The sequence below is a fragment of the Garra rufa genome, chromosome 5, assembly GCF_049309525.1.
Source record: "Garra rufa chromosome 5, GarRuf1.0, whole genome shotgun sequence".
Taxonomy (NCBI): Eukaryota; Metazoa; Chordata; class Actinopteri; order Cypriniformes; family Cyprinidae; genus Garra; species Garra rufa.
Genome location: NC_133365.1, coordinates 10,769,088 through 10,795,579, shown reverse-complemented (window position 1 = coordinate 10,795,579; position 26,492 = coordinate 10,769,088). Strand labels below are relative to the sequence as shown.

At 37.2% G+C, this 26,492-nt stretch overlaps 1 protein-coding gene across 1 annotated transcript; it reads left to right on the top strand.

The window, feature by feature from the left end:
• Nucleotides 1-114: 114 nt before the first annotated feature.
• On the top strand, nucleotides 115-26,492 carry rasgef1ba (RasGEF domain family, member 1Ba). Its single transcript, XM_073839736.1, is given in 15 exon segments — nucleotides 115-345; nucleotides 4,950-5,132; nucleotides 6,481-6,603; nucleotides 6,732-6,869; nucleotides 11,691-11,903; nucleotides 12,043-12,117; nucleotides 13,509-13,604; nucleotides 14,073-14,175; nucleotides 16,323-16,348; nucleotides 16,350-16,403; nucleotides 18,238-18,333; nucleotides 20,545-20,640; nucleotides 20,880-21,003; nucleotides 21,450-21,522; nucleotides 25,020-26,492. Coding segments are annotated over 15 exon segments (1,503 nt in total). The 5' UTR covers nucleotides 115-267; the 3' UTR covers nucleotides 25,045-26,492.

The window sequence follows — 26,492 nt, the reverse complement described above, 5'->3', positions numbered from 1 at the left end:
CGCGGGTGTGTGGTGCTGTTCTCTGATTGGCTGTCTCAGATTCTACAGCGCTGCCTACTATCATTTACTATTCGCGCGCTCAGTGGATCATCAGCACACTTGCTTGAGATCGTGAGAGAACAGCACGTCGCACGTACTGTCTGGATATATTTATAAGGATCATGTGCTTGACTGTCACAGTCAGTATCCGTATGACCTGGGAATACGCAGCGTGACTTCTTTTTAAGTTCATATGTTTTAAGAATCATTTTTGAAGAGTGTTATTATATGTCCGGAGGTTCATTTTGCGCAGCCATTCATCGTCAAACTTCTGCAGGGCTGGTCTACAGCGGAGTCCCTTTCGAGGTGAGAAACTCAAGTAATGTTTAATGCGCTTTAATAACAGAAGCAGACGATTAATGCGTTCAATACGAGGTTTTGTTTGCATGCATTTTGATTCTATTTAATATCACGACCTGCTTTGAGTACGTCTTACAATTACCTCAAGCCAGGTAGATACAGTTTACTTAACGTTACATATAAACATACCTACAAATATTCCGTGCTGACGATATTCATCTTCTGTCTTTTTGACATAAGTATTTTAATACTAATGGAGAGTGTGACCTGTGGTGTTAGTATGCTGGTGCTCTTGAATGTTGTTCTTACAAGTGATAAGCAATGTACAACAAATATAATACACAACCAAGCCTACTATGGAAATGAATGATTACTGTCTGCTATTGGTTATATGTGTTATTAGTGGAATTATTGTTCTATTCTGGACTTTTAGAATAATGGTTTGATCGTTAAATTGGTTTTATTGATGTTTTGATTAAAATGCGTATCGTTTTGGAATACAATGGTACTTTAACATGTTTTATTAAATGATTGTAATGTTAGTTTATCTTTTCTAGTTGCATTGCAAAACAAACAAGGTTTCCAGAATCAAGAAAAACAAGATATAATTTGGAATTTTCAAACTGTAGCCTACAAAACAAGTTGAGTAAAATTTTAAAGTCCTATGGAAATGTATATAGATGGACGTTTATTGTTTAGGATAATATAAAATTACAGTAAATTGGCTTAAACATATAGTGTGCATGATGTGATGGGTTTGCACTGCAGAATGAAGATGCCAGCTTTATAGAGTTTTGAGTGCTCACTGGGGAAATTATTTTTCATTTCTCATATATATATATATATATATATATATATATATATATATATATATGCATATGCATGCTGTGGTGGGTGGGTATGGGAACTGGAGGGTTGTTCCTGATATTCCCTTTTTGATTTCAGATGATTATTACCCATGTTTTCCTTCCCACTATCAAATAAGTAAGCTATTTTGGGGCGAAAGCAGATTGTCTTATCTACTTGATTAATCTGTGTTGTTTATCAATAGCCTCATATTGTACTTCTTTATCAAAATGAGGGTTTGTGTTTGGTCGAGATTGTGGAAAGAGTGTCTGAGACATATGATTGTGTTCTGAAAAGCTGATCTGCCTCAGGTCGCTGTGATTTGGCTGGACTTTGGCTCTGTGATACCAGTCATGCAGGTAGCTCAAAGTGCTTTTACTGTGGGAAGGACACTAGTATGCCTCGCCAATCTGTACCGCTAGCCAAGCCCTTTATTTACTCAAACACACTTGAGTAGTTTCAGTGAAGCCATAGCTCCCTTCCCCCATCGTCTTGCACACACACACACACACACACACACACACACACACACACACACACACACACACACGGACACACACCTGCTCATTTCCCAAGGATAACGTGTAACCCACTTTGACAGAAGCCAAAAGACTAATACTTAATTTGATCCTTTTGCTGAAGCCGACAATGTTGTGTCATACTGGTGTCTGTTACAGCGCCATGAACAGACATGTTTATTTCCTCATTTTCATCATATTCATATTAATCATCCTTTTATAGTAATTTGTCAGTTTACACAGAACTGTGTTTATGGACGTATTTTATTAAGTCTGTCAGAAATTGGTTTGTTGGATCTTTAAGAGAAACGTGTGTGAGAGTGGGAATTATTTCTACCTGTCATTACAGCAGTGATCAGTCCTGAACTATGGTTGTTTTTATATTCAGCATGAAGTGACCTTTAAAGACAAGACTGCCACAACAACTTTACAGCTCCTAATAACATGCCAATGAGTTCAACACACCCTGTTGTTGAAGATGCTGTTTCAAAACAGTCCAGAATGTTTGCGTTTTGTTGTTTTAACCTCCACATTTGCATTAGACAGGGTTCCCACAGCAACGGAAAACCTGCAAATATCAAGGAGTTGTAAAATTGTGATTTCCATGCAAATTGATCTTAAGTCTTAAGTCATGGAAACATGGAAATTTCAATATTGTAAGTGAAAATTGAAATGCTTTTTTCTGTTTATTGAATATATATTCTTTAAATAGAAATATATATTTCAATTATATATATATATATATATATATATATATATATATATATATATATATATATATATATATATATATAAACAGTCAATTTCAATGTTTGTTTTTTTTTATTTAGTTAATATTTTACTTACAATATTGACATTTACAAGACATTTCAATAACTATATATGTGACCCTGGACCACAAACCAGTTATAAGCAGCACGGATATATTTGTAGCAATAGCCAATAATACATTGTATGGGTCAAAATGATCAAGTATTCTTTTATGCCAAAAATCATTAAGATATTAAGTAAAGATCATGTTCCATGAAGATATTTAGTACATTTCTTACTGTAAATATATCAAGACTTAATTTTTTGATTAGTAATATGCATAGCTTAGAACCTTTGGACAACTTTAATAAAAAAAAAGCAAAGAGAATTTTTTTTTTTTATGCAGCCTCAGATTCCAGATTTTCAAATTGTTGCACCTCGGCCAATATTGTCCTATCCTGACAAACCAAACATCAATGTAAAGTTTATTAAATTAACTTTCAGATGATGTATAAATCAGTTTTAAAAAATTTACTCTTATGACCAGGTTCACAAATTAGTCTAAAATCATGGAAATTTATTTGGTCTAAAGGTGTGGGAGCCCCAAAGATCAGTCTGTTTAATTATCTTAAAAGTTGCTTTATGCTTGAGAAAGTCTGTTTTGATCTAGAGCCACAGTAATCCGCTCTACAGTCAACATGTGGGCGGGACTGAATGTTTTCAGCTTTCTGACAGTCATAACTATCTAAAATGCTGCTGTGCAAGGATGCCAAATTTTCTACATGGCCAAAATAAAAGCTCTGACAAAAACAGTGCAGTAATTGTGTGAAAGCAAGGGCCTTTTTGTTTGCTTATACACTATGTAGCCCCTGTGGTGAAGGCTGTGCTCAGTGTTTGTTTAAGCAGGACAGGGGAGAGGACATGTGGCTGGCCATACTCGATACCTGCAACCAAAAAGTAAACACATCCAGAATCCCTGCTACTAAGCTTCAGCTTTGTTTTATTCGCTCGCGGAATTCAGTCGAGCAGCATCTGGTGTGCCTGGAGAGTTTAAAGGGCTTTGACTTTTCAGTTTTAGCTTTTAGCAGATTTGCATTGTGGCCTGGGGGCTTCGCTAATAGGGTTGCACAGGCAGATGCGCAGGGGGATCCTGCTTTTTGGCCATATAATGAGACAAAAGTAGACTTTGTTTGGTCAAAAACAAAACAGTGGTTTATTTTTATGAAAAATTCTGTTAGAGAATATGACTCAGAGAATTAAACCCTGGGGTTCCCAGAAACATCATTCATACAAGACTTGACAAATTGTCAATTTCTGGTGATCAGCGCAAAATCATTCTTGACATCATTTGGCCTTCCTCGCTTTTCATCTCATTGACGTGCTCAGATGGTATACCACATGGTAAAGCAGATGCGCAGGGGGTGTTTGCTGCTTTGACCTCTCAGGCCTCCATTTTGATGCTAATGTCTATGATTTTATGAAGAGGTCTCTGTGGGGGGCCGTGGACTGAGAATATACCTCATCGTGCGACAGCCCCCCTCCCTCCTGCACACTCCCGTCCGACTCTGGCACCCAAACGCCTGTGGGCCTGAATAGGCAGGCGGCCATTGGGGCTGTGCATTGTTCGGGGTGTCCCTTGACGCCCCGTGCAGTAGCTGTGAATGCCTCCATTGAGGGGCCCATATGCGCTGTGTCCAGGAATCTCGCTTAAAGTCATGGGCTGAGCTCTGAAATGGCACAGAAGCTCGTGCTGGCATGCTGGTGCCACCCGCGTGATTAGGTGATGCATTGACATGTGCAAAACTCGCTTTCTGCCGTTCCGGCGAGAGCCTGGAAGATACAGAAGTAGGAGGGAGGCAATGTGAGCCAGAGCTTTTTGTGTGGGTGAAGAATTGCTTTTGGCTGCTTATCACCTTTAGCTAATGCTGACCGACTCATAGGACTCTCATCTGCAATGGGCCACGTTTTGGTTTTGAGGGGGAAAATAAGAATCCTTCTTTTCAGAAGCAGTAGATTTCATAGGTCATCATGTTTTTTTGTATCGAGCCGTAGTTAAAAGAGCCTCTGTTTGTATGTCCACGTGAGGTAAAAGCACCATGAAGATTAATTTGTTGGTGTTTGTGAGTGAAACCCGCCGGCGGTAGGTTCAGCTGCTATTATGGTGGATTAGAGCCAGATAGCGTGAGTCTGAAATACACAGCGAATGGAGATTAAGCTCAAGTTCTCACAAGCTCGATCAGGGAAGGTGTTTGCACATTGAGATTAATCGCCACATATTCATCCCCATGAGTCGTCCATCCGAGGAAGAGTAATTTTCCACTCAGCTTCCTATAATGATACTGGGGACCTTGTGTTTTACACAAAGGTAAACAAAATTTCAGTTGAGGATGGAGGCTTGGCATTAATGAATTAGTTCATGCGTCAATGTCAGTTTTTGATTGTGTTTGCGTTTAAGTGAGGCTTCTCAGACTGATGTTTCTTTATATCCTTCAACAGGACAAAATGCCTCAAACGCCACCCTTTCCAGCGATGTATGGGTCCAACGGCTACAACAAGAATCTCTATAAGGCTAAGGAAGAGGAGTATGAAGGCCTGTATTACCATGAAAACAACCTGGTGTCAGGGTCCTTGGAAGCTCTTATCGAGCACTTGGTCCCTACGGTGGCTTACTATCCTGATGTGAGTATATACAGAGTATTAATTAGTAGGTTACAATATTGCTTTTTGAGCATTAAAAACACATTGATTTTCAGTTTTTATATCTACAACCACAAACGTGCCTTGCAGTTGGTTTCTATTTATGCATTTCACTTTGAAAATTTGGTGTCAGTAAGTAAAGGATTAAAATGATCTGAAGAGACAAGTCTCTTGTAACATTATGAAGTACTTTGTTTAAAACATTTTTGTCCGTTTGAGCTGTAGTCTAGCTAACCAGGTATATTTACCAGAAATATAAATGCGTTTTATGTAGTTAAAATTTTGATAGTTAGTAACTCAGGTGTGGAAAATGTGGTCGAAATCGCAGGGTCTAGTCATAAAAATGGAATTTACTGTATAACGTGGAATGTCACAGAATTTGACAATTTTTGGGTGAAAAAAATCAAAAGTAGGTCAGTACAGTTAAATAAAAACACGATATGGACTAGTGTCTGAATATTAGGCTGCAAAAACACTTTTTTCGTTTTCTACACACATAATGAAGAGCGCGTGACACTTGCAGTGGTTTCAGCCTCTGCCGCCACAAAATATGAGTACATGAACACATAAACATAATCGCTAGAACTGTTCTGAGAGTCACTTTATTGTTTCTTTTTAAGAAAAATTATTGTCATATTATATACAAACAGAAACATAAAGATCTTCACAGTAACCTGTCAAAATAATTTGGTTTAACTTGAAGAAATTGTGACAGAAATATTACTTAATGTAATGATAGTACTTATACTACTACTAATAAAATTATTATTAAAACATTCTTTAAAAAAAATTTTTTTACCAGAAAAAATTTAAATACACAACACAGTAAAAAATAAAATATATATATATGTATATATGTATGTGTGTGTATATATGTGTATATATATATTTCTTTTTCCCCAAAACATCTATTAATTAGAGATTCTTAAAATGGAATTAAAAAAATTAATGGAAAACAGAATTTGGTAAAAAAAAAAAAAAAAAAAAAGTAAACTGAATTTGAGAAAAAAAAAACAGTATTTCATAGAGGTTTAAAATGTAAGTTTTGTTAAACTTTTTATAAGTTGCTGTAAAATTGTGCAGGCTTTAATGATTTTTATTATTAGACATTTTTTTTTATTTTAAAAATTTAGAAAAATTAAAACGAAAAATAATGGAATCCTAAAAAAAAAATTAAAAAACTGAAAAAATTAATTTGGGGGAAAATTTTTTAAATGGAATTAAGGTTAAAATAAATTAAAAATGAATTTCATAGGGCCCTAAATACTGTAAAACAGAAATGAATGGTTTGTATTATTGCACTAACATTGATCTCATTTTGATCTCGCAGAGGACGTACATCTTCACATTCCTGCTCAGTTCCCGTCTCTTTCTTCACCCATATGAGCTGATGTCCAAAGTGTGCCATTTGTGTGTGGACCAGCAGAGACTCACTGATCCTCAGGCTGACAAGGTACAAGACTGTCATTACACTGATTGTTATAAAAGCTGCCTTCAGTCATCATGGCTGCTCTAGTATTAAGTTATTTTAAGAACCAAGGACAATAATTTGCAACTGTTGTTTTTTAACTTAATCTATAGTCAAGAGTCAAGAAAATTGCTCCCAAGATCCTGCAGTTGCTGACTGAGTGGACGGAGACGTTTCCCTATGACTTCAGGGATGAAAGGATGATGAAGAGCCTGAAGGAACTAACACATCGCCTGAGTGCTGGAGATGAAGTAAGTCTGCCATTTGCAAGTGTTGGAAGATCATTTTAGCAGAAACAATGAGTTTCTTGAGGAAATGTCAGGTAAAGGGCAACGCCGCTTCATAATAGTCACCTGAAAGGTGCGAATGCTTGCGTCAAAGACATTAGCTTTTCTTTATGCCTTTAGTACCACTATTAGCATAAGTCTTAGCATAGGCTTCTTTAACATTCAACTGGTTAAGACGTAGGATGTAACACGTTGGGTGAGAAGAGTGTCAACACCTGAGCAATGGGGGGTGAGATTTCTTCAGTCCTAAAGCGCTCTGACAAGAGGAGTGAGAAGAAAGCTCTTTTGTTCGGCCGCTTTTGTCTTCACTGGTGCTTTTCCACAGGCTGCATTTAAATAGTTCCATTAGCGCTGACTCCTTTGTTACCGTGTTCCTGGCTTAGCATTTTTTTTTTTTCATCAAAAGGACTTTTACACCACATTCATCACCACGATCATCATTTATCCCAGGTTCTTTTAAAACTTCCTGGGCACAAAAACCAAAGCCACACTGGCTGTGTTATGCAATTATGTGATTAGATTTTATTTTGTACAACGAGTGTAGTTATCATCCCTCCGTCCTTTTGACGTCTATCAGCTTCGATTTAAATTTGGATAAAGTTGGCAGCTCTCATCAACTCTTGTCCTCAAACATCCCTGGGGGCTTTTTTCTCTGTCGTGCGCAGCTGAACAGTCCTGTCGCGAATGCTTTATTTTATTAACGTACAGTGAAATAAAAAAGAGATTTGCTGAAGCTAGCTCTGCTCGTCTCACATGGTTGGCGAGCATTAGCTAATGACTAACAGCAGGGTCCTAGTTAGAATAGACAGTTTAAGATTGAGGACGCCGCCCAATCAGATTCAACCGAATGGGGTTTCGCAAACTCGAAAAGACAAGCAGGACTCATCCTCTGGTGACTTGTGTAGTAAACACATGTGTGACTATTGATCTGCTTTATCCCGACCCAGGAGATCGATGACCTTCTGCGGCCCTGCTAAGCTCATAGAGGAAATGCATTCGTGTTTGTACCGCCTTCTCAATCTAGTGAAAGGATGATAAGCTAATAAGACTGCATGTGCTCTCAAAAAACAACATGGAGAACTATAACTGTGTAAGGGTTAATGTTGTAGTTGAACTCTCCATTTATTTGAAAATGCAAATTCATACATACAATAACCTGAATCCACCACTTACATAAGCAAGTTCTTGATTTCTGAATTAAATTGTATTTTTACATAGTCAACGTCAAAATGATACAGTTGTCTGAATGTATTTGTAACCAAACAGCCTCATTAAAGGATGAAATTCTTAAACAGAAAACCTAGATTTAACCTAGTTTAGAGTAATCTTATACTGTATCAAGGTCAATATGTCTCTTAAAATAAGATAATTTGACCTTTTATTGACAAGACAAGGTTAGGTCAGGTTGTAAAATATCATGTGTGACTCGACATTTTTTTTTTTTTTTGCCTTTAATATATTTTTAAAAACATTTTTGGAAATACTTCAGATGTGTACAATCATGTATTCAAGATGGAAGAAGAAATATGTTTTGTTTTTTGTTTTTCTTGATGGTGATACATTGGTGAGTCATTAAATATGTGACCCTGGACCACAAAACCTTAAGTAGCACAGGTATATTTGTAGCAATAACCAATAATATATTGTATGGGTCAAATTATCGATTTTTCTTTTATGCCAAAAATCATTCGGATATGAAGTAAAGATCATGTTCCGTAAAGATATTTTGTTAATTTCATCCGTAAATTTATCAAATTGTAATTTTTGATTAGGAGTATGCACTGCTAAGAGCTTCATTTGGATAACTTTAAAGGAGATTTTTGTAATATTTTGATTTGTATACATATCAAATATTCAACAATTTGATTATTCATGCAGCTTTCAGATGATGTATAAATCTCAATTTATAATAATTGACCCTTATGACTGGTTTTGTTGTCTAGGTTCACATGTATGTTTAGATTTTTAAAGTATACTTTTTCATTAATTGTGGACTGTTTTATATTTAATTGATTCATAATGAGGATGTTTTTTTTTTATTCAAAAGTCAAAGTATCTTTAAGATCTCTCCGGATGTAGGCGCGACAAATGAAGCCTGTGTTTTGAGGCATAACTGTCTGGTAGATGTGCATCTATGCATGAAAAGAGCGTCTCAGTGTGAAGAATGCATTCGTTCATACCATCAATATGTTGACTGTATTATGTAACCCAGTCGCTGTTTTTCTCCCGCCATGTGAACGGCATGTACTCGTACGTGAATTTTGTTAATGAGAGTGACTGTTACAGTGGAGCACTGACTCTGTTGACGGGGGATTCTCAGCAGTCAGAGACAATAGACAATAGATGTATTTCTAGCTAGACATGAGAGCCCATCTGAGTCAAATGTGGTGTGTTTTTATTTTTTTATTTTTTTTCAAATGTACTGTCCAGTGCTAACAAGACCACTGTAAAGTGATTTCCAGTTAGGCCTTTTATGTTTTGACCTCTTCTAGAACTCATTGGTTTGTTGACCTGCTGTTTTCTGTCTTTTTACTGGCATTTGCGTCGCAGACCTTTTGCTTTCAGCGCGGGAGCTGAGAATAGATGCCGTAACATCTGTCTCCAGACCACAGTTTGGTCCTCAGGCTTCTGGTCAGCTTAGATTGTCATTATGCATGTGGTCTTCTGTATAGAAAAAGGCAGGGCACAGTTGTGCATTTGCAGGCACAGCCGTTTGGTGCACATTTGGACACCTTTTGCACAAATCCTGTTTCTTGGGAAAGTAATGGAGAGCATTCACCCTTGACCTGGGTGTGGTGTGTACATGCCAGAGTGATCTGTACTTGTGAGCTTGTGCCATGTTGGACGGCTGTTGCACACTCGTGCCAGGGTTAAAAATGTAGAGGCGGCAGCACACAAGCAGCTTTCTTAGTTTTCCACAACAAATGAGTTGTCTGATCTGCCGCTCAAAATGTCAAGCAGTTATCGCCAAGAACTCCTGCTAAAAATAATCTGTCTCTCCTTTGTTTGTGTGTCAGCATATGGTGGACCTTGGAGAGGGAATATTAAGACTCTCTGTGGTGTTTTAAAGTGCTGCAAGGACTCGTCTCGCCTCTCTCTCTCGTCAAATCATCAATATTCTTGCATCTGCACAATGTGCTAGAGTGCAGGTTGTTCTGAGCCAGATGGATTTATGTGCCACTGACCTCCAGCACAACAGATTAATGGGCCACTTTTTATTTTCTATGCGTCAGAAAGGGGTACAGAAGCCTGGCGGAAACTAAAGATGTTTTGTACATCTCACAACCAATCAGCAAAATGTTTGAGCAGCTAACTTTATATCTACATGGTTAAACAAGGCGTTAAGGCCTGTTTAGACCAAGAACCGTTGATATATCGATACATATGTGACCAAAACCAGTCCTAAGTAGCACAGGAATGTTTGTAGCAATATCCAAAAATACATTGTATAGGTCAAAATTATCGATTTGTTCTTTTCTGTCAAAAATCATTAGGGTATTAAGTAAAGATCATGTTCCATGAGGATATTTTGTAAATTTCCTACTGTAAATATATCAAGACTTAATTTTTGATTAGTAATATGCATTAAAAACTTAATTTGGGCAACTTTATAGGTGACTTTCTCAATATTTCGATTTTATTTTTGCACCTTCAGATTCCAGTTTCAGTTTCAATTGACCGTTATGACTGTTTTTATGGTCCAGGGTCACATGTTACCGTCCACACCAATGGACAGTAATGTCCTGTTTAATATAAAATAAGATATATAACACAAATTAAGATATTTTTGATGAAATTATACATTTAAATTATAAATCTTACCCTGCAAAGACAGCAATGCAACTTACACATTCAAGGCCCAAAAAGATAGTGGACATTGTTAAAATAGTCCATGTGACATCAGTGGTTTAACCTTTAGTTTATAAAGCTACGAGAATACGTTTTGTGCACAAAGAAAACAAAAATAATGACTTTATTCAACAATTACATTGCATTCATGATAGTCCATGATGTGACATGGATCATTTTATAAATGTCCTTACTGCTTTTCTGGGCCTTAAACGTTTCAGTTGCATTGCTGTCTATGCAAGGTCAGAAAGCTCTTGGATTTAATAAAAAATATTGTTTGTGTTCCAAAGATGAACAAAAGTCTTATGGGTTTGAAACTACATGAGGGTGAGTAATTAATGGCAGAATTTCCATTTTTTGGTGAACTATTCCTTTTTTTTCTTTAAGTAGGGATTTCCTTAAGTAACCCATTTTAAAATCACGGCGTGGGGTCTAAGGATGTAGATTCTTGTCTGACGCATGTTGCACAACAGGGCACGACCACTGCTGTCCTCTTCTTATGCAACAGAAGTCCAGAATTGTGTCAGGCTCTTGTTATTAGATAACTCGACCCCAACTTGCATTACGAGGGGAAATGGGAGGCATGCAGAACTCTTGTGAACCTTTGAAGGACATGAATGAAGTGCTGCCGTTTCGTAATCCTGCATTAACTTTTTATGTAACATACTCAAGACCCTATGTTGGAGCATTAAACCCCGTGAGCCGGACCACCGTCATAGTTGACCAATCAAGAGGAAAGGGCTTTTTTCTGCCATTATGCGCCTGGAAATCCATTAGATGTTTGCAGGGCAAATACTCTGTACATTCCCTCAGCTGTCTTATCAGTGTGGGACACATTTTGTTGTCAGTCTTTTCAAATGAATGGTTACCTTGTCATTCTGGTCAATAAAAGCATGGTTGTAAATCCACGTCTTCTGTCTCGCTGTCTCTCTTCAGCTCTATCGTAAGGCGGTGCAACAGATGACACAAACGCTGATCCGTAAGCTCACCACACTAAGTCAGTACGAGGAGGCTCTGGCCAAGATTAACTCCTCTGTGACTGACAGACTAACTGTGTTGAAGACCAAACCTCAGTCCATCCAGAGAGACATTCTGACCATCTGCAGCGACCCCTTCACCCTGGCACAGCAGCTCACACACATTGAACTGGTGAGTGGAACTTCCTCGGTTTGGTTGACCTTACATTCCTCACCTAACTGTGGGTTTGGATTGATTTATTTAGCAAATCAATAATGTGCAAGGTGACCATTTTCAAGGTGATTATCTTCTCTTTTTTTTTTTTTTTTAGGAAAGACTGAGCTACATTGGACCAGAGGAGTTTGTTCAGGCGTTTGTTCAGAAAGACCCTCTTGATAACGACAAGGTAACAGTCCCTTCCTGTTTATGCTCAGCAAGTTCAACTAAAAATACATACAGCACAAATACTCTAACAAATCAATATGCACAATGTTTACATTATCCCTTGGGTTCAATGCGGTGTCACCTATTTCACACAACGTTCACAGCACATTCCTTGCCTAATTTGTCATCGTCCAAGTTTCCCTCCTCACGTTCCACACAGCGTCCTTTTGTGAGCCAAGCAAAGCCTAGCAACTGGTTTCTCACAATAACCTGCCAAAAGTTTGCTCAGCCCTGCCTCGTAATGCCCATTGCTGTCTGGCTGCTAGGCAACAGCCCTTGTCGAGGCAATACTAGTGCGATTTTTCTCTTTTGTTCTGGTCGCCGTCTCTCCAGAGGGTCCTTGTGCACCGCCGTGGCTCTCTGATGTTGTCCGTCAAAGGTAGAGTAGGGTGTATTGGGTATTGTGTGACGGACGGCACAGTCAGACCATAGGAATGTGAGGAATGAAGGGTTAGAGTGACCCGAGCTTTCAGACATAGTGCCTGTACACATTCCCTAAACAGATAATAGCACAGGGGCCAGTGAGCGTGGAGGGTCTGCAGGGCAAACAAGCTCTCTGATTGAATGTGCATTGTTGGAGATCATCAGTCATCTCAAAAGCCTTTGTTCCTTGGCTGGGAATCTAGGAATCATAGATCGCAGCATGCAAAGTTGTTTGAGATCACTTAAAGAGCAATATTCCTCAGATGATAAACTGTTTAGGTTCTTGCCAAATGTTTTTAAAGATCAGAATTTAGGATGAAAATTAGATGCACCAACAGTAATTCTGTCTGATACAGATTTCAAATAGACGATATGCGACCCTGGACCACAAAACCAGTCATAAGTTGCATGGGTATATTTGTGGCTAGAAACAATACATTGTATGGGTCAAAATTATGCCAAAAATCATTAGGATATTAACTTAAGATCATGTTCCATGAAGATATTTCATAAACTTGATTTTTGTTTCGTGATATGCATTGCTAGTAACTTCATTTGGACAACTTTAAAGGTGATTTTCACAATATTTATATTTTTTTGCACCCTCAGATTCCAGTTTTTCAGTTAGTTGTATCATGGCCAAATATTGTCCTAACAACCCATACATACAATGGAAACAGATGTTGTATAAATCTTAATTTAAAAAAATTGACCCTTATGACAGGTTTTGTGGTCCAGGGTCACATATTATGCTAGTTAAAAAAAAAAACAGACTCATACCGATAAATAAAAACATTGATATAAGCAGATAACCAATATGGTGCCAATAAAATGTGCTTCTCTAATAAAGACTGTTTTGGGAAAAAAGCAAACTGGAAGACATTGTGGCAGAATGATGATATTGACGTTTTAACGTTTTGATTCTTGCAGAGATGCTTTAGTGATCACAAAAAAGCATGTAACCTGGAGGCCTATGTCGAGTGGTTCAACAGGCTCAGCTACCTGGTGGCAACGGAGATCTGCATGGTAATAATCTGCTTTTTTTGCTATGACTCATCCAGCAACTTAAATTCCTTTCAAAAGTTTGGAGTCTGTAAGTTCAAAGAACTCTAAAAACTGTACCAGAGTTTCCACAAGAATATTTAGCAGGCCAACTGTTTTCAACATGTATAATGATAAAAAAGTGAAGATGAAATAGGCATATTAGAAGGATCGTGTGGCACTGAAGACTGGAGTAATGGCTGTTGAAAATTTAGCTTTGTCCTCACAGGAATAAATTACATTTAAAAATGTAACGGTTTTTATTCTGCTATTGATCAAATAAATTAAGTGTTTGTGAGCATTTTTAAAACATTTTTAAAAATCTTACCGACCCCAAACTTTTGAATTGTGGTGTAGATTACATTCGATTTTATATCATGAACAAAGTCAGAAATCACTGTTATAAATATCACATTTTGGTGTTCATAAATATTGCTTGTTTTTCTCATGCAGCCTGTAAAGAAGAAACATCGGGCTCGAGTCATTGAGTTCTTCATCGACGTGGCACGGGAATGCTTCAACATTGGCAACTTCAACTCGCTCATGGCCATCATTAGTGAGTATTTTGCTGTCCCTTGCAACACTTTACTCCAGTACTTACAGCTACAGAAAGCTCTTTTGTTCCCCACAAATCAGTTTGGATAATACAGTTTGCTGTTTTGGCAGGATTTGGTTTGCTTTTCTAATCCCTGCTCTTGTACGCTTAACACACACAACAGTGTCAAACCTCTTACAGACTCTACAGACAACTTATCAGCTTATTTGTGCGCTCATTGAGTGCTGCAGAAAGTCTTCCTTAAGGTTTAGACAATTAATTTTAGCCTTTAGTTGGCAAATGTTAAGTAGTGTGTATCGGTTCAATCATTTTGGTTCAAAAATATATTTCAAGCAATTTTGTGTTTGTGCTAGACTTCTGATAATATATAATGCACTGTCAACGATATACTAAAATGATTAGCTACATTAATCATTCACTCAGTTCTCTGAGCACCCACTCAGGCCTGTGCCTGAGGCATTATGGGTAGAAGAACAGGAGTGGAGAGAGCCAGGAGAAGAAGCAGCTGTTCAGCCTATGTGAGCGAGAGCTGAAACGAGGGAGCGGCATCCCTTAGGCAGATGGTCAGTGCTGACCAATCCAATAGACTGAGCGAGGGACAGACTCATTGAGAGGGGGATTGTGGGAGGGAGGGAGTGGAACCAGCTGTCCTTTCCCTGGTCATTCCCTGGAGACGAACCCACAGGCCGGGGCTCTTACACAAGCCGCTCTCCCTGGAGATGGAGGGCTGATATTAAACTCACTGAAAGAGAACAAACAAGTCATGGGAAAGGTTGATCACTCCTGCTTGTGTGTTTTGGAAGCAGCGTACATTGTGTGACGTGAATGGAGCGTCAGCGCGCGTGGCTAAGACTGAAAGATCATTCGCTGTAGTATCATGTTAGTGTGCCGGAGGAGCTCTGGGCTTGACACCTGTTAGTACAGACAGATTGTTAATGGTACTAAAGCCTCAGATGGCTCTTTTGTAAATGAATGGATAGCTATTGTTCAGGTTTAGAACTGGGGAAGAAAACATCTGAAATGACTGAATTTTAGGTACAGATCACGTCATCCAAGATGTTCATGTCTCTCTTTCTTCAGTTGAAAAGAAATTAAGTTTATTGAGAAAAACATTCCAGGATTTTCTCCATATAGTGGACCTCAGTGGTGGCCAATAGGTTGAAGGTCCAAATTGCAGTTTCAATGCAGTTTCAAAAGGTTCTCGCTGAGAAATAAGGGTCTTATTTAGCAAAACAATTTGTCATTTTCTAAAATAAATACAAATTTATATACTTTTTAAGTACAAATGCTGTTCTCGCACTAGCTCTGCGATGTGATTTTATTCTGGAAGTGAACTAATCTTTTAAATGTGCATGTATAAACTACAAATATCAATGTTTCCCTTATGCATAAATTAATTTCTTTGTCTCCCTAAAGCCGTTTTTACTTCTGTAATATAATACATACTACCATTAAAATGTTTAGGGTCAGTACTTCTTTTTTTTTTTTTTTGCTCAGCAAGAGACATTAACTTAAAAAAAGAAAAAATCATAGGCTACAATGATATAGTCAAAAACTGAAAGGTTTTTTTTCCTTGCGTTTCACATATACACCACAACGCTTTTAAAACGATTCGTACGTTTACAAAACTGCCAAAAACGCTGTATTATGTAAAAAAAAAAAAAAAAAAAAAAAAAAAAAATATTTTTTAAAATATTTTTAAATATATTTAAAAATATTTTATATATATATATATATATATATATATATATATATATATATATATATATATATATATATATATATATATATATATATATATATATATGGAATCTTTAGAAACCTGTGAATTAACATTTAAGCAAGACCTAGTAAGAAATAATGGTGTCATCAGTACAGAGAAATCTGATTGGTTGACCCACCCCTAGTGATTTCCAGTCAACACTCTGACCTCATCTGGTCATTAGTGCTGACTGCACAAGCCCACCGTGACCCTAGGCACTATAAGCCTCACCTATTGTCGAAGGGAAATGATGCTCCTGCTAATGTCATTGTTCTAGTGGGCTCATGGGCCTAACTGCTCTATTTGCCATAGTAAAACTGCACCTCTGACAGGAAATGGTGTGTTGCAGTGTGCTGACCTGTGTCTGTTTCTCTGTGTCTTTCAGCTGGGATGAACATGAGTCCAGTGTCCCCGGCTCAAGAAGACCTGGGGAAAAGTTAAAACGGCCAAATTTGATATACTAGAGGTATGTATTTGATCACGGTGGGATTGATGTTGTCAGTTCTGTTTACAGCAGTGGGTGGGTGTGACTCACTCACATGTAGGGGACAACATGAGTGGGAAGAAATCATGGTGAACGCAGTGCTGACATGGCACTAATCACATTAAGTGTCCGACCCTGGCTCTCATCGCTGTGACTCATGCATGCATGATGCTCAAACCCCTGACAATATGGCCACCATATCTTGCCAATTTTAGTCTCAAGTGGGCGAGAATTGTTGCTTTTGTGTCCATTATTTTTCTGAAGCACAGCTATTCTCCCTTTTTAGTGGGTGTGCAAATGTTTACAAAGCATTTTAGACCAAATTTAAGAGGGGTTGAAACCTTTAAGGCTTTAATTTTGCATCTGCACACTGTGTTTACTGTCTAAAGAGGGTTTTGTTTAGTACTCGCTTTATCTTTAGACAAGCAAAGGCCTTGAACTTGATATATGACTTGCGTGCGACACACACACCTACACATTGTTCAGTCTCGCCTTGTGGCTTTCAGCATTTTGATGTGTAAATAGGGACTCTATGTCTAGTCCTCAGGGAGGTTCATCCTCTGTATCACAACACACAACACTCTTTCTTTTCTCTCACTCTGTCATCTTGTTTTATTCTAAGACAATGGAGGATTGTAGGATAAAAAGGCTTAGTCATGCCTTTCTCCGTAGAATCAAAATCTTTAATGCTAAAGCTGCAGATATTCACATCAACGCCCTAATGAAGGTTATAACTTGTTCATCTAAGATGGTTTTCAGTTTTTATAAGGTCTTATGAAACTATATGTGACCCTGGACCACAAAACCAGTTGTAAGTAGCACGGGTATATTTGAAGCAATTGCCAACAATGCATTCTAAGGGTCAAAATGATCGATTTCTCTTTTATGGACAAAATCATTGGGATATTAAGTAAAGATTATGTTCCATAAAGAAATTTTGTAAATTTTCTACCATAAATATATCAAAACTTAATTTTTGATCAGTAATATGCTTTGCTTCATATAAAGAACTTCATTTAGACAACTTTAAAAGTTATTTTCTCAATATTTAGATTTTTTTGCACTTTCAGATTCCAAATTTTCAAATAGTTGTATTTAGGCCAAATATTGTCCTGTCCTAACAAACCATACATCAATGGAAAGCTTATTTATTCAGATTTCAGATTAATTAAAAAAAAAATTACCCTTATGGCTGGTTTTGTGGTCCAGGCTCACATATGTAGCCTTAAGCTGTGTGCACACCAAATGCTAAGTGAATATTCTTATAGCGTTATGACTCTAAATTACTTGCAGGATGTTTTTCATGTCATGAATAAAATCATCATGAATGCTTTCCTACAATTTCTGATACAACAGGATACAATTTCTATTTGCGCCTTTGCATTGATTTTGTTTGTAATATTTTGGTATGCACACACCTTTAGACTACTGTTCAAAGGGGCTATAATGTTACTTTTGATCAAACAAGCACAGCCTTGATGAGTATAGAGACTTCATTTTAAAAAAAACTTACTGAACCCAAACCTTTAAACCATAGTATATCTATAAAACCTGCTGTTTTATAACTGAGTGTCTTTTGTGAGCATCTCACCTGACGGCAAAAAGTTTAATGAAGATTAAAAGTGCATGACAAGGATCGTCTTACTTGGTTCCCATGAAAGCATGTCCCATAATGAATAGTAACTAGAGTGACTCATGTTGCCTTTGGTTAAAGTTCTATCAGAGACTTAACCGTCTTGAATAGACTTCTACAACTACATTTTTCAAGCCAAGTCCTGAGGTTGGTGCATAAACCTGTTTTTGTCTCTATTCTCAGCACCAGATGGATCCCTCTAGCAATTTCTACAACTACAGAACTGCTCTGCGTGGAGCCACTCAGAGATCTATCACTGCTCATAGTAGCAGAGAGAAGGTAACGCACTTTATTTGCCCTTTCCAGAAGTTTTCTCACAGAAATTGTAGGAATGTTGGTTTCATAATGCTGTTTGTGTTCGGACGGCACGTAGTTACAAAGACGGTGTTTGAAGTGTGTGATATGTTGATATTAGCAACAAATGCAATGAGGTCAGTGATAAAATCTGATTCGTTACATAAAAGATGCCAATGATTGGCTTGAAAGTGCAGATCCCAATCCAGAAGCTTTGTATTTACACTAAATTGAGGTAACGTCTGGCCTCTTTCGCCGAGAGTTATGTAATAACAAGGGTAGGGGACGGTGGGCCATTTGAGGATGATTTGCTGAGGGCAAGGCATCAAATGGGACATTCTGTTTCCTCTGCAAAAATATGCTCCATTCTGCTTATAAAAACATGGCACTCAGCCAGTTAACAAAATGTTCTGATGCTTTTCTGTGAGCAAACTCAATAAAATCCATCTGCCGCCTGCCAAAAGGAAGCTCAACGCTGTTAATGGCTTTGTTAAAATGCACAACTATTTTGGATTGGTTGGTTGTTTCTGTTCTTCGTAAGGATTGTTTTGCATCTTCGACTGGTTAGGGAGGAGATCTCCGCTGTGTGGGTTTGGGTGGTGAGACAGAATGTTCCAGAGCAACACTGGAATGCTCAGCTTTCCGTGGGGGGGGGACGTTTTTTCTTGCATCACAGTGGCCCATGTCACTTGTTTTTCTCTAAAATCAGATGTGTTTAGTCTTTGGCGAGTGTTGTTACTTTAAAGATATAAGGGACAAAGTAAGTGCATGTTCTAGGCTAGGCATTTCCACTGTAAACAAATTAAAGCAGGAATGCATTGCTGCTGTCGTAATGTATTTAACTCATCAACTGGTTGGACTGCTTGTATTTTTGACCCTTTGTTTGTTTATCATCGGTATTGCGCTTATTTTAAGCTTGAATTGACTTGAGGTTAACTAGGCACATGGTTTTGTTTTGTTATGGTTTTGTTTGGCCTTTTCTGTGTCTATTCATTTATTTCTCAGTTTTTGAACAATGTTTAGGAATAACTCAAATGTGACCCTGGACCACAAAACCAGTCTTAAGTAGCATGGTGCATTTGTACCAATAGCCAAAAATACATTGCATGGGTCCAAATTCGATGTAAAATATTGATTTTTCTTTTATGCCAAAAATCATTAGGATATTAAGTAAAGATCATGTTCCATGAAGATATTTTGCAAAATTCTTTCTGCAAATATATCAAAAACCTCATTTTTGATAAGTAATATGCATCGCTAAAAACTTCATTTGGACAACTTTAAAGGCGATTTTCTCAATATTTAGTTTTTTTTGCACCCTTTCAGATAATTGTATCTTGACTAAATATTGTCCTATCCTAACAAACCATACATAACTTGAAAGCTCATTTAAAAAAAATTAATGTTAAATTAAAAATTACATAAAGCTAATGTAAAAAAGGAGAGATAAATTTCAGCTTGTTTGTGGCATCAAATCATTTAATGTATTAATATTATAAAATAAAATGTAATTATTTAAATGCTTTGGTTTTCAGAATTATGTCAGTTAGCAGGTTTCAAAAACATTTTTTAAATGAAAAAAGGAACTTTTTTTCTCAGTGTACCTTTATTTTGGTTTATCATTGTTTTCCACATCTAATGTGCATTTATACATCATAGCTTGAAAGAAGGGTGGATTGTTTTTTTGTTGTTGTTGTTTTGAATACAGGAGTGACACCTATATTTAAAGTCACCTTTGTTTATTATGTTGTAGCTAAATTTGCTACAATAGAGTTCAGATTTCAGCATCACGTATACTCCACTGCTTCCTTGTTGTGATGAATAATTGCCTTCCAAAGTGGTGGATCCAGTTGTGCTGTGCCCTGTAGGCTTTTAGAAGCTCTTGTAAAAACTGTTGCCTAATGCAGTCTAACTGTGACGACAATCTTTAGCTCAGGGGTGTCAAACTCAGTTCCTGGAGGGCCGCAGCCCTGCAGAGTTTAGATTAAATCCCAATTAAATGTACCCGATCAGGCTTATTTAAAACTACATGGTATGTGTATTGGATCAGGGTTGAAACTGAACTCTCTGAGTTTGACATCCCTGCCTTAGATGGACTTCAATGTGGCTGCTCTATTTGTAGTGGTTGCCTGTTTTTCTTAGTTTTTGGTCAGTTACAGCTGTTATGTAATCTTGTGTTCCCTTTTTGCCTTCCAGATTGTTATCCCTTTCTTCAGCCTCTTGATCAAAGACATTTACTTCCTCAATGAAGGATGTGCCAACAGGCTCCCGAACGGACATGTCAATTTTGAAGTAAGCAGTCATGGCTTCGCAAAACATGCAAGCTAACACGATGCACGGAAACAACTGCCGTCACAGCTGCTGAATAACAATGTATGGTTGAAAAAACACAGTCACATAGCAACAGAAGCATCCAGATTTAGTTCATTGACGTATGCAGCTGTTGAAATGGAGTTTCAAGGGCATCAATTCAGCTAGAAATGAAACGTAGGCGATGATTTCTAACAGAATGAATCTTGACTGTGCTGCAGAAATTCTGGGAGCTGGCCAAACAAGTGATGGAGTTCATGACGTGGAAGAAGGTGGAGTGTCCTTTTGACAGAGACCGCAAGATTCTGCAGTATCTTCTGACCGCGCCGGTCTTCAGTGAAGATGGTACGCATGTTTTGTGATGCTTTTAATCCTAGTTTATGATTAATTGGCAGCGAGGTTAAGTACACTTTTTGTATTGGTGATCATCATCCCACCTCAGAAACGCAAACATTGAGGACAGGCAGTGGTTTTGCTGATTAAACATAATTTTTGTATTATGTCTTCCTTGTTTACTGTCAATTCGGACTTCCTTTCTGAGCTAGAGCTCTTCTGCACGCTCATTCTCTGCCACTCGCGTCATAAACCTGTTTTAATGACGGGTTGTGCAATAAGCGAACAAGATACCAGACACAAAGACACTTGCGTTTGTCACGATTGCCTCAGGTGTGAAATGCCGTCATGCTAAATAACCAAGTGACACAGGTTCAGAACATTCCCCAAGAATGAAAACAGGTGGCTTTTGTTTTTGTTTCTGACACACTCATCTCATCTCAATGATCTCTCAACAGCTTTGTATCTGGCGTCATATGAGAGTGAAGGACCAGAGAACAACATGGAGAAAGACAGATGGAAATCTCTCAGGTGTGTATATGATTCATCAAGGACTGTTGACTGGTCTTGGCAAGTGTCTGAGATTGTTCCTGACCTGACTGAAGAACACTGACTTTTGCTGATAGAATATAATAGATTGTCTGTTTTCCAAACAAATAGCCAATGAAAAGATTGAATTAACAAGGATTCATGTCAGAGAAATATCAGGGAATTTAAAGTAAAGTCCAGGCCTTGAAAAATAATCATTAATGGTAAAATCTTAAAATCTTAAAAAGTCATTCTATAAAGCATGTACAGTTGAAGTCAAAAGTTTACACACACCTTGCATAATCTCCAAAATGTTACTTATTTTACCAAAATAATTGCCACAAAATACAAAATGAAATGTTTTTTATTTAGTATTGACCTGAATAAGATTTTCACATAAAAAGATTTCACATAAAATACATTTACATATAGTCCACAAGAGAAAATAATAGTTGACCCCATTCAAAAGTTTACATACACATTTGTTCCTAATACTGTGTTGTTACCTGATTGATTCACAGCTGTTGTTTTTTTTGTTATAGTTGTTCCTGAGTCCCTTGTTTGTCCTGATCCGTTAAACTGCCTGCTGTTCTTAAAAAAAATCTTACAGTTGCGTATGAGTCCCTTAGTTGTCCTCAGTGTGAAAAGATGGATCTCAAAATCATAGTCATTGTTGGAAAGGGTTCAAATACACAGAAATGCTGAAAAAACAATAACATTTGTGGGACCTGAAGGATTTTTCTGAAGAACAGCAGGCAGTTGAACTGTTCAGGACAAACAAGGGACTCGTGAACAACTATCACTAAACATACAAAAAAACAACAACAACAACAAAAACACCTGTGAATCATTCAGGTGACAACACAGTAATAAGAATCAAGTGTATGTAAACTTTTGAATGGGGTCATTTTTATAAATTCAACTATTATTTTCTCTTGTGGACTATATGTAAACCTCTTTTATGTGAAATATCTTATTCAGGGCAGTACTAAACAAATAATGTGCATTTTGTATGACCCCTCTTATAATATTTAGCTGATTCTGCAAACTTCTGTAAACTTTTGACTTTAGCTGTATTTTCTTTTAGGCTATTGTTGTAGTCATTAAATATTACTAGTTTAGTGTACAATAAACTTGTAGTCCATATTCTCATTTATAAGTAAATCCTCCTTTTAAATATTCAAATTTTGAACGATTCTTAAAAAAAAGTTCTAAAATTTACTAAAATTAGTTGTGCAAATTCATTAGTCAAGAAATGTACAAACCTCAATGAAATGTTTATTTATTATTTTATATTCATTATTTTTTTAAGCATTTCTTACTAGAACACTACATGTTTTAAATAGTTTATTTTTTATCCTTCACGTTTACAGTGTTACACTCTTTTTAAAGCAGTGCATTATCAGTTAATAAAATATAAACAAACGTGACAGAAGCATCGTCCATTAATGTTTGCCAGAGATCACGCAGTGATAGATACACACACATATGTGCTTGGAAAGGGTGAGACCTCTTGGCTCTTGCTTAGTCACGTTTCCTGATAGCTTTACAGCTCAGGAGGGATGGATAGAGAGAGAGAGAGGGAAGGAAAGGAGGCAAACGGTGGGCTGCTTTTTTCTTTTTTTTTTCCACTGCGACAGGATCTGTCACAGCACCAGATTCTGTCTGTATCAGCAGTTCGTGCTCCACCCCACTCAGTGCTCGTCTGACTCTCTCAGTGTCTCGGCGTGAGAATAGTGGCCCTTCAGGAAACGGGGAAAAGAGCTTCCAGGAAAAGACAATCCAGCTGAAGAATAATATCCATAGGGCAAAGTTGTCTTTTATTGCTAGTCTGAAACCAGTTTGTTCTTGATTTATCAGGTGTAGGGACTGGACTTGGAACAGCAATATATACTATACAATCTGTCTAAATTTGTTTGTTTTTTTTACTTAAAGTTCACTCAAAAATTTAAATTACCCCATGATTTACTCATCCTCAAGCCATCTTAGGTGTACAGTGCCTTGCAAAAGTATTCATACCCCTTCATTCTTTTTCCACATTTTGTTTTGATGCAGCATTATGTTAAACTGCTTTAAATTAGTTTTTCCCCACATCAATTTACACTCCATACACCATAATAATGACAAAGCAAAAACCAGATTTGCAAATTTTACAAATTTATTAAAAATAAAACATTGAAATAAGTACATTGCATAAGTATTCATACCCTTACTCAGTACATAGTTGAAGCACCTTTACAGCCTCAAGTCTTTTTGGGTATGATGTGACAAGCTTTGCACATCTGCATTTGGCAATTATCTGCCATTCTTAGCCTCACCTTTTCACCTCTCAAGCTCTGTCAGCTTGGATGGGGGCTGGCAGACATTTTCTAGAGTCCTAGTTGTTCCAATCGTCTTCCATTATGGAAAATGGAGGCTACATGCTTCTGTGAACCTTCAATGCAGCAGATTTCTTTCTGAACTCTTCCTTAGATCATTGCCTTAACGCAAGTCTGTCACTATGAATCAGAATCAGAAAGAGCTTTATTGCCAAGTATGCTTGCGCATACAAGGAATTTGTTTCAGTGTTATTAGCTTCCAGTACACAGAGACGCACAGACAATAAAATAAGAGAATAAGAAAAATGACACATATGTAAGCATAAATAGACCAAAAATAAAGATAGAAAATAATAATAATAATTTGTAAAAAATAAATTGACAAATAAATATGTATGCACAGTTGTGCTATAGGTGATAGGAGGGGATGCAGGGATGTGTTAGCAGTAGATGTCAGATTATTCCACACATTTTTTGCACAATGGGAAGAACATTTTAACTGTTCATAAAGTGGATTGCCTGGGGGGAAAAACTGTTCATGCGTCTGGTAGTCCTGATATTTGGGGCTCTGTAGCGCCGGCCTTCTATGCAACGGGATCTTTTCAGTTTTTTTTATTTCTAATAAATTTGCAAAGTTGTTACCAACCTGTTTTGTGCTTTGTCATTATGGTGTATGAGATGTAGATTGATGTGGGAAAAAAAAAAAGTAATTTACAGCAGTTTAACATAATGCGGCAACAAAACAAAATGTGAAAAAATGAAGGGGTATGAATACTTTTGCAAGGCACTGTATATGACTCGGATGAATACAATCTGAGTTATATAAAAAAATGTCCTGGCTCTTCCAAGCTTTATAATGGTAACGAATGGCTGTTGAGATTTTGAAGTTCAGTAAAAAGTACATCAATCCATCATAAAAAGTATTCTAATAAAGGCCTCCTGAAGTGAATCGATGCATTTGTGTTAGAAAGACATCTATGCTTAAAACTTTATAAGTTGTTATCTCTCGCTTTCACTAACTGTCGTACGCACATTTACAAGATGATGTTCATTTTTGAGTGAACTGTCCCTTTAAGTGCAAAACATTGAATGATGTGTCTATGCTCCTCCATTTTTGAGTTTTGGAATAATTTTATATAACTGTTCGAATCATTAAACGACTCTTTTGCTTCATTTCCGCAGGTCATCTTTGCTGAACAGGACATAATCCTGCGAGGAGCTCAAAATCAAGTGAACCTTCTAACAAGCAAGCTGTGTTTCCTCCTTTCCCCCTCCAAAAGTGAGAAGTATCCCTGTTTTTCAAGGGAGATGACAATCCATATTTTGCTGAACGGTGCATTTTTATGTTGGAAAGAGCAGCATCTTTTGACAAGGCCCTTCTCTTTCTGTCTTTCATACTGGATATTTCAGGCTTTTTCATCTTTGTGCAGACTTTTGTACTCCTTCCCCCCCCTCTTTGAAACGTGATTTGAGCTGAAGGAAAAACGTGTCAGTTATGTCCCTCGACTACAAACCAATTCCAGTTTATGCCGCTGGTTGGCAAACTCAATTGGAACAGGTTGGGGAAAAGTTAAAAAAAAACATAAACCAGCATTATATGTACTGGTTCCAGTACTGTGTATTTTTATTGTACCTGAAAGCATTAATTTAAGTATAGATTTATGTTGTCACTATTTTTTGATATTGTTTGTCTGTTTTTTTATGCATATGAGATGTAATGCATTGCTTCGACCTCTGTGAGTGACCATTGATGTGTGCGTGATAAACCCGCTGAGGGTTGCCGAATGCACTGGATGCTTCTGTGAATAAAGATGTCAATTCCTTTCTTGTGTAAAAACTCTTTTGTGATAATTCTGCCGCGTCCCTTTTTTCCTTGTCGTCAAGGCTTTGCTATAGACATACGTTGACTGTTGATGGAAAGACAGTGTTTGTTTGTCAGTGTTACAGCTGTAGTGCTGTTTCTTACACAATGAAGGACAGTTCACTGTGTGTCAAGACTATTCTCCCAAGTGCTGTTGTACACACTTTCGCTCTGTGGTGAATGGTGTTATGTCGTCCTCTGGTGTTGAAGTGGAAAACGACATCTTACGCAATACGCCCTATAGGACAGTGTTGTACTTATCAGGGAGGAGTTGAATACATGAAGGCCTATCATGTGGTAGTTAGGATTTGAGTCCGTTTGTAGGATGTATTAGATTTTATTACTGTTATTTTATTAAGATCTATTTTCCTTGGATTTTATTTATTGGCCTGTAGTTGTCCTGTTTTTGTCTGCTTCGTTGTTTTCTCATCTTTTAAAGATATTTACAGGCTTTATTATATTCTATGTTATTTTGTACTAGGTACATGTTTTATAGTAATCAGATATTGCTCTAATGTTTTATAATGTTTATAAAAGTTTGTATGAGGAAAAACTAATATTTGAAGGTACTAGCACATAATATGAAGTTAATGTATGTCGGTCTACCCTTTTTTCCTTATTGGAAACTTTCCACAAATACATACTTTTTTTTTTTTTGTGTGTGTGTGTGTAAATATGTCTTTTTCTCCACTCTGTATATTGGTATGTATTTCGATTGTTCGGGCAGATTATTGAACCTCATGAAATGGAGTGAACAAGAAAAAAGAGGAATTAAAGAATGCCGATGAAATGAA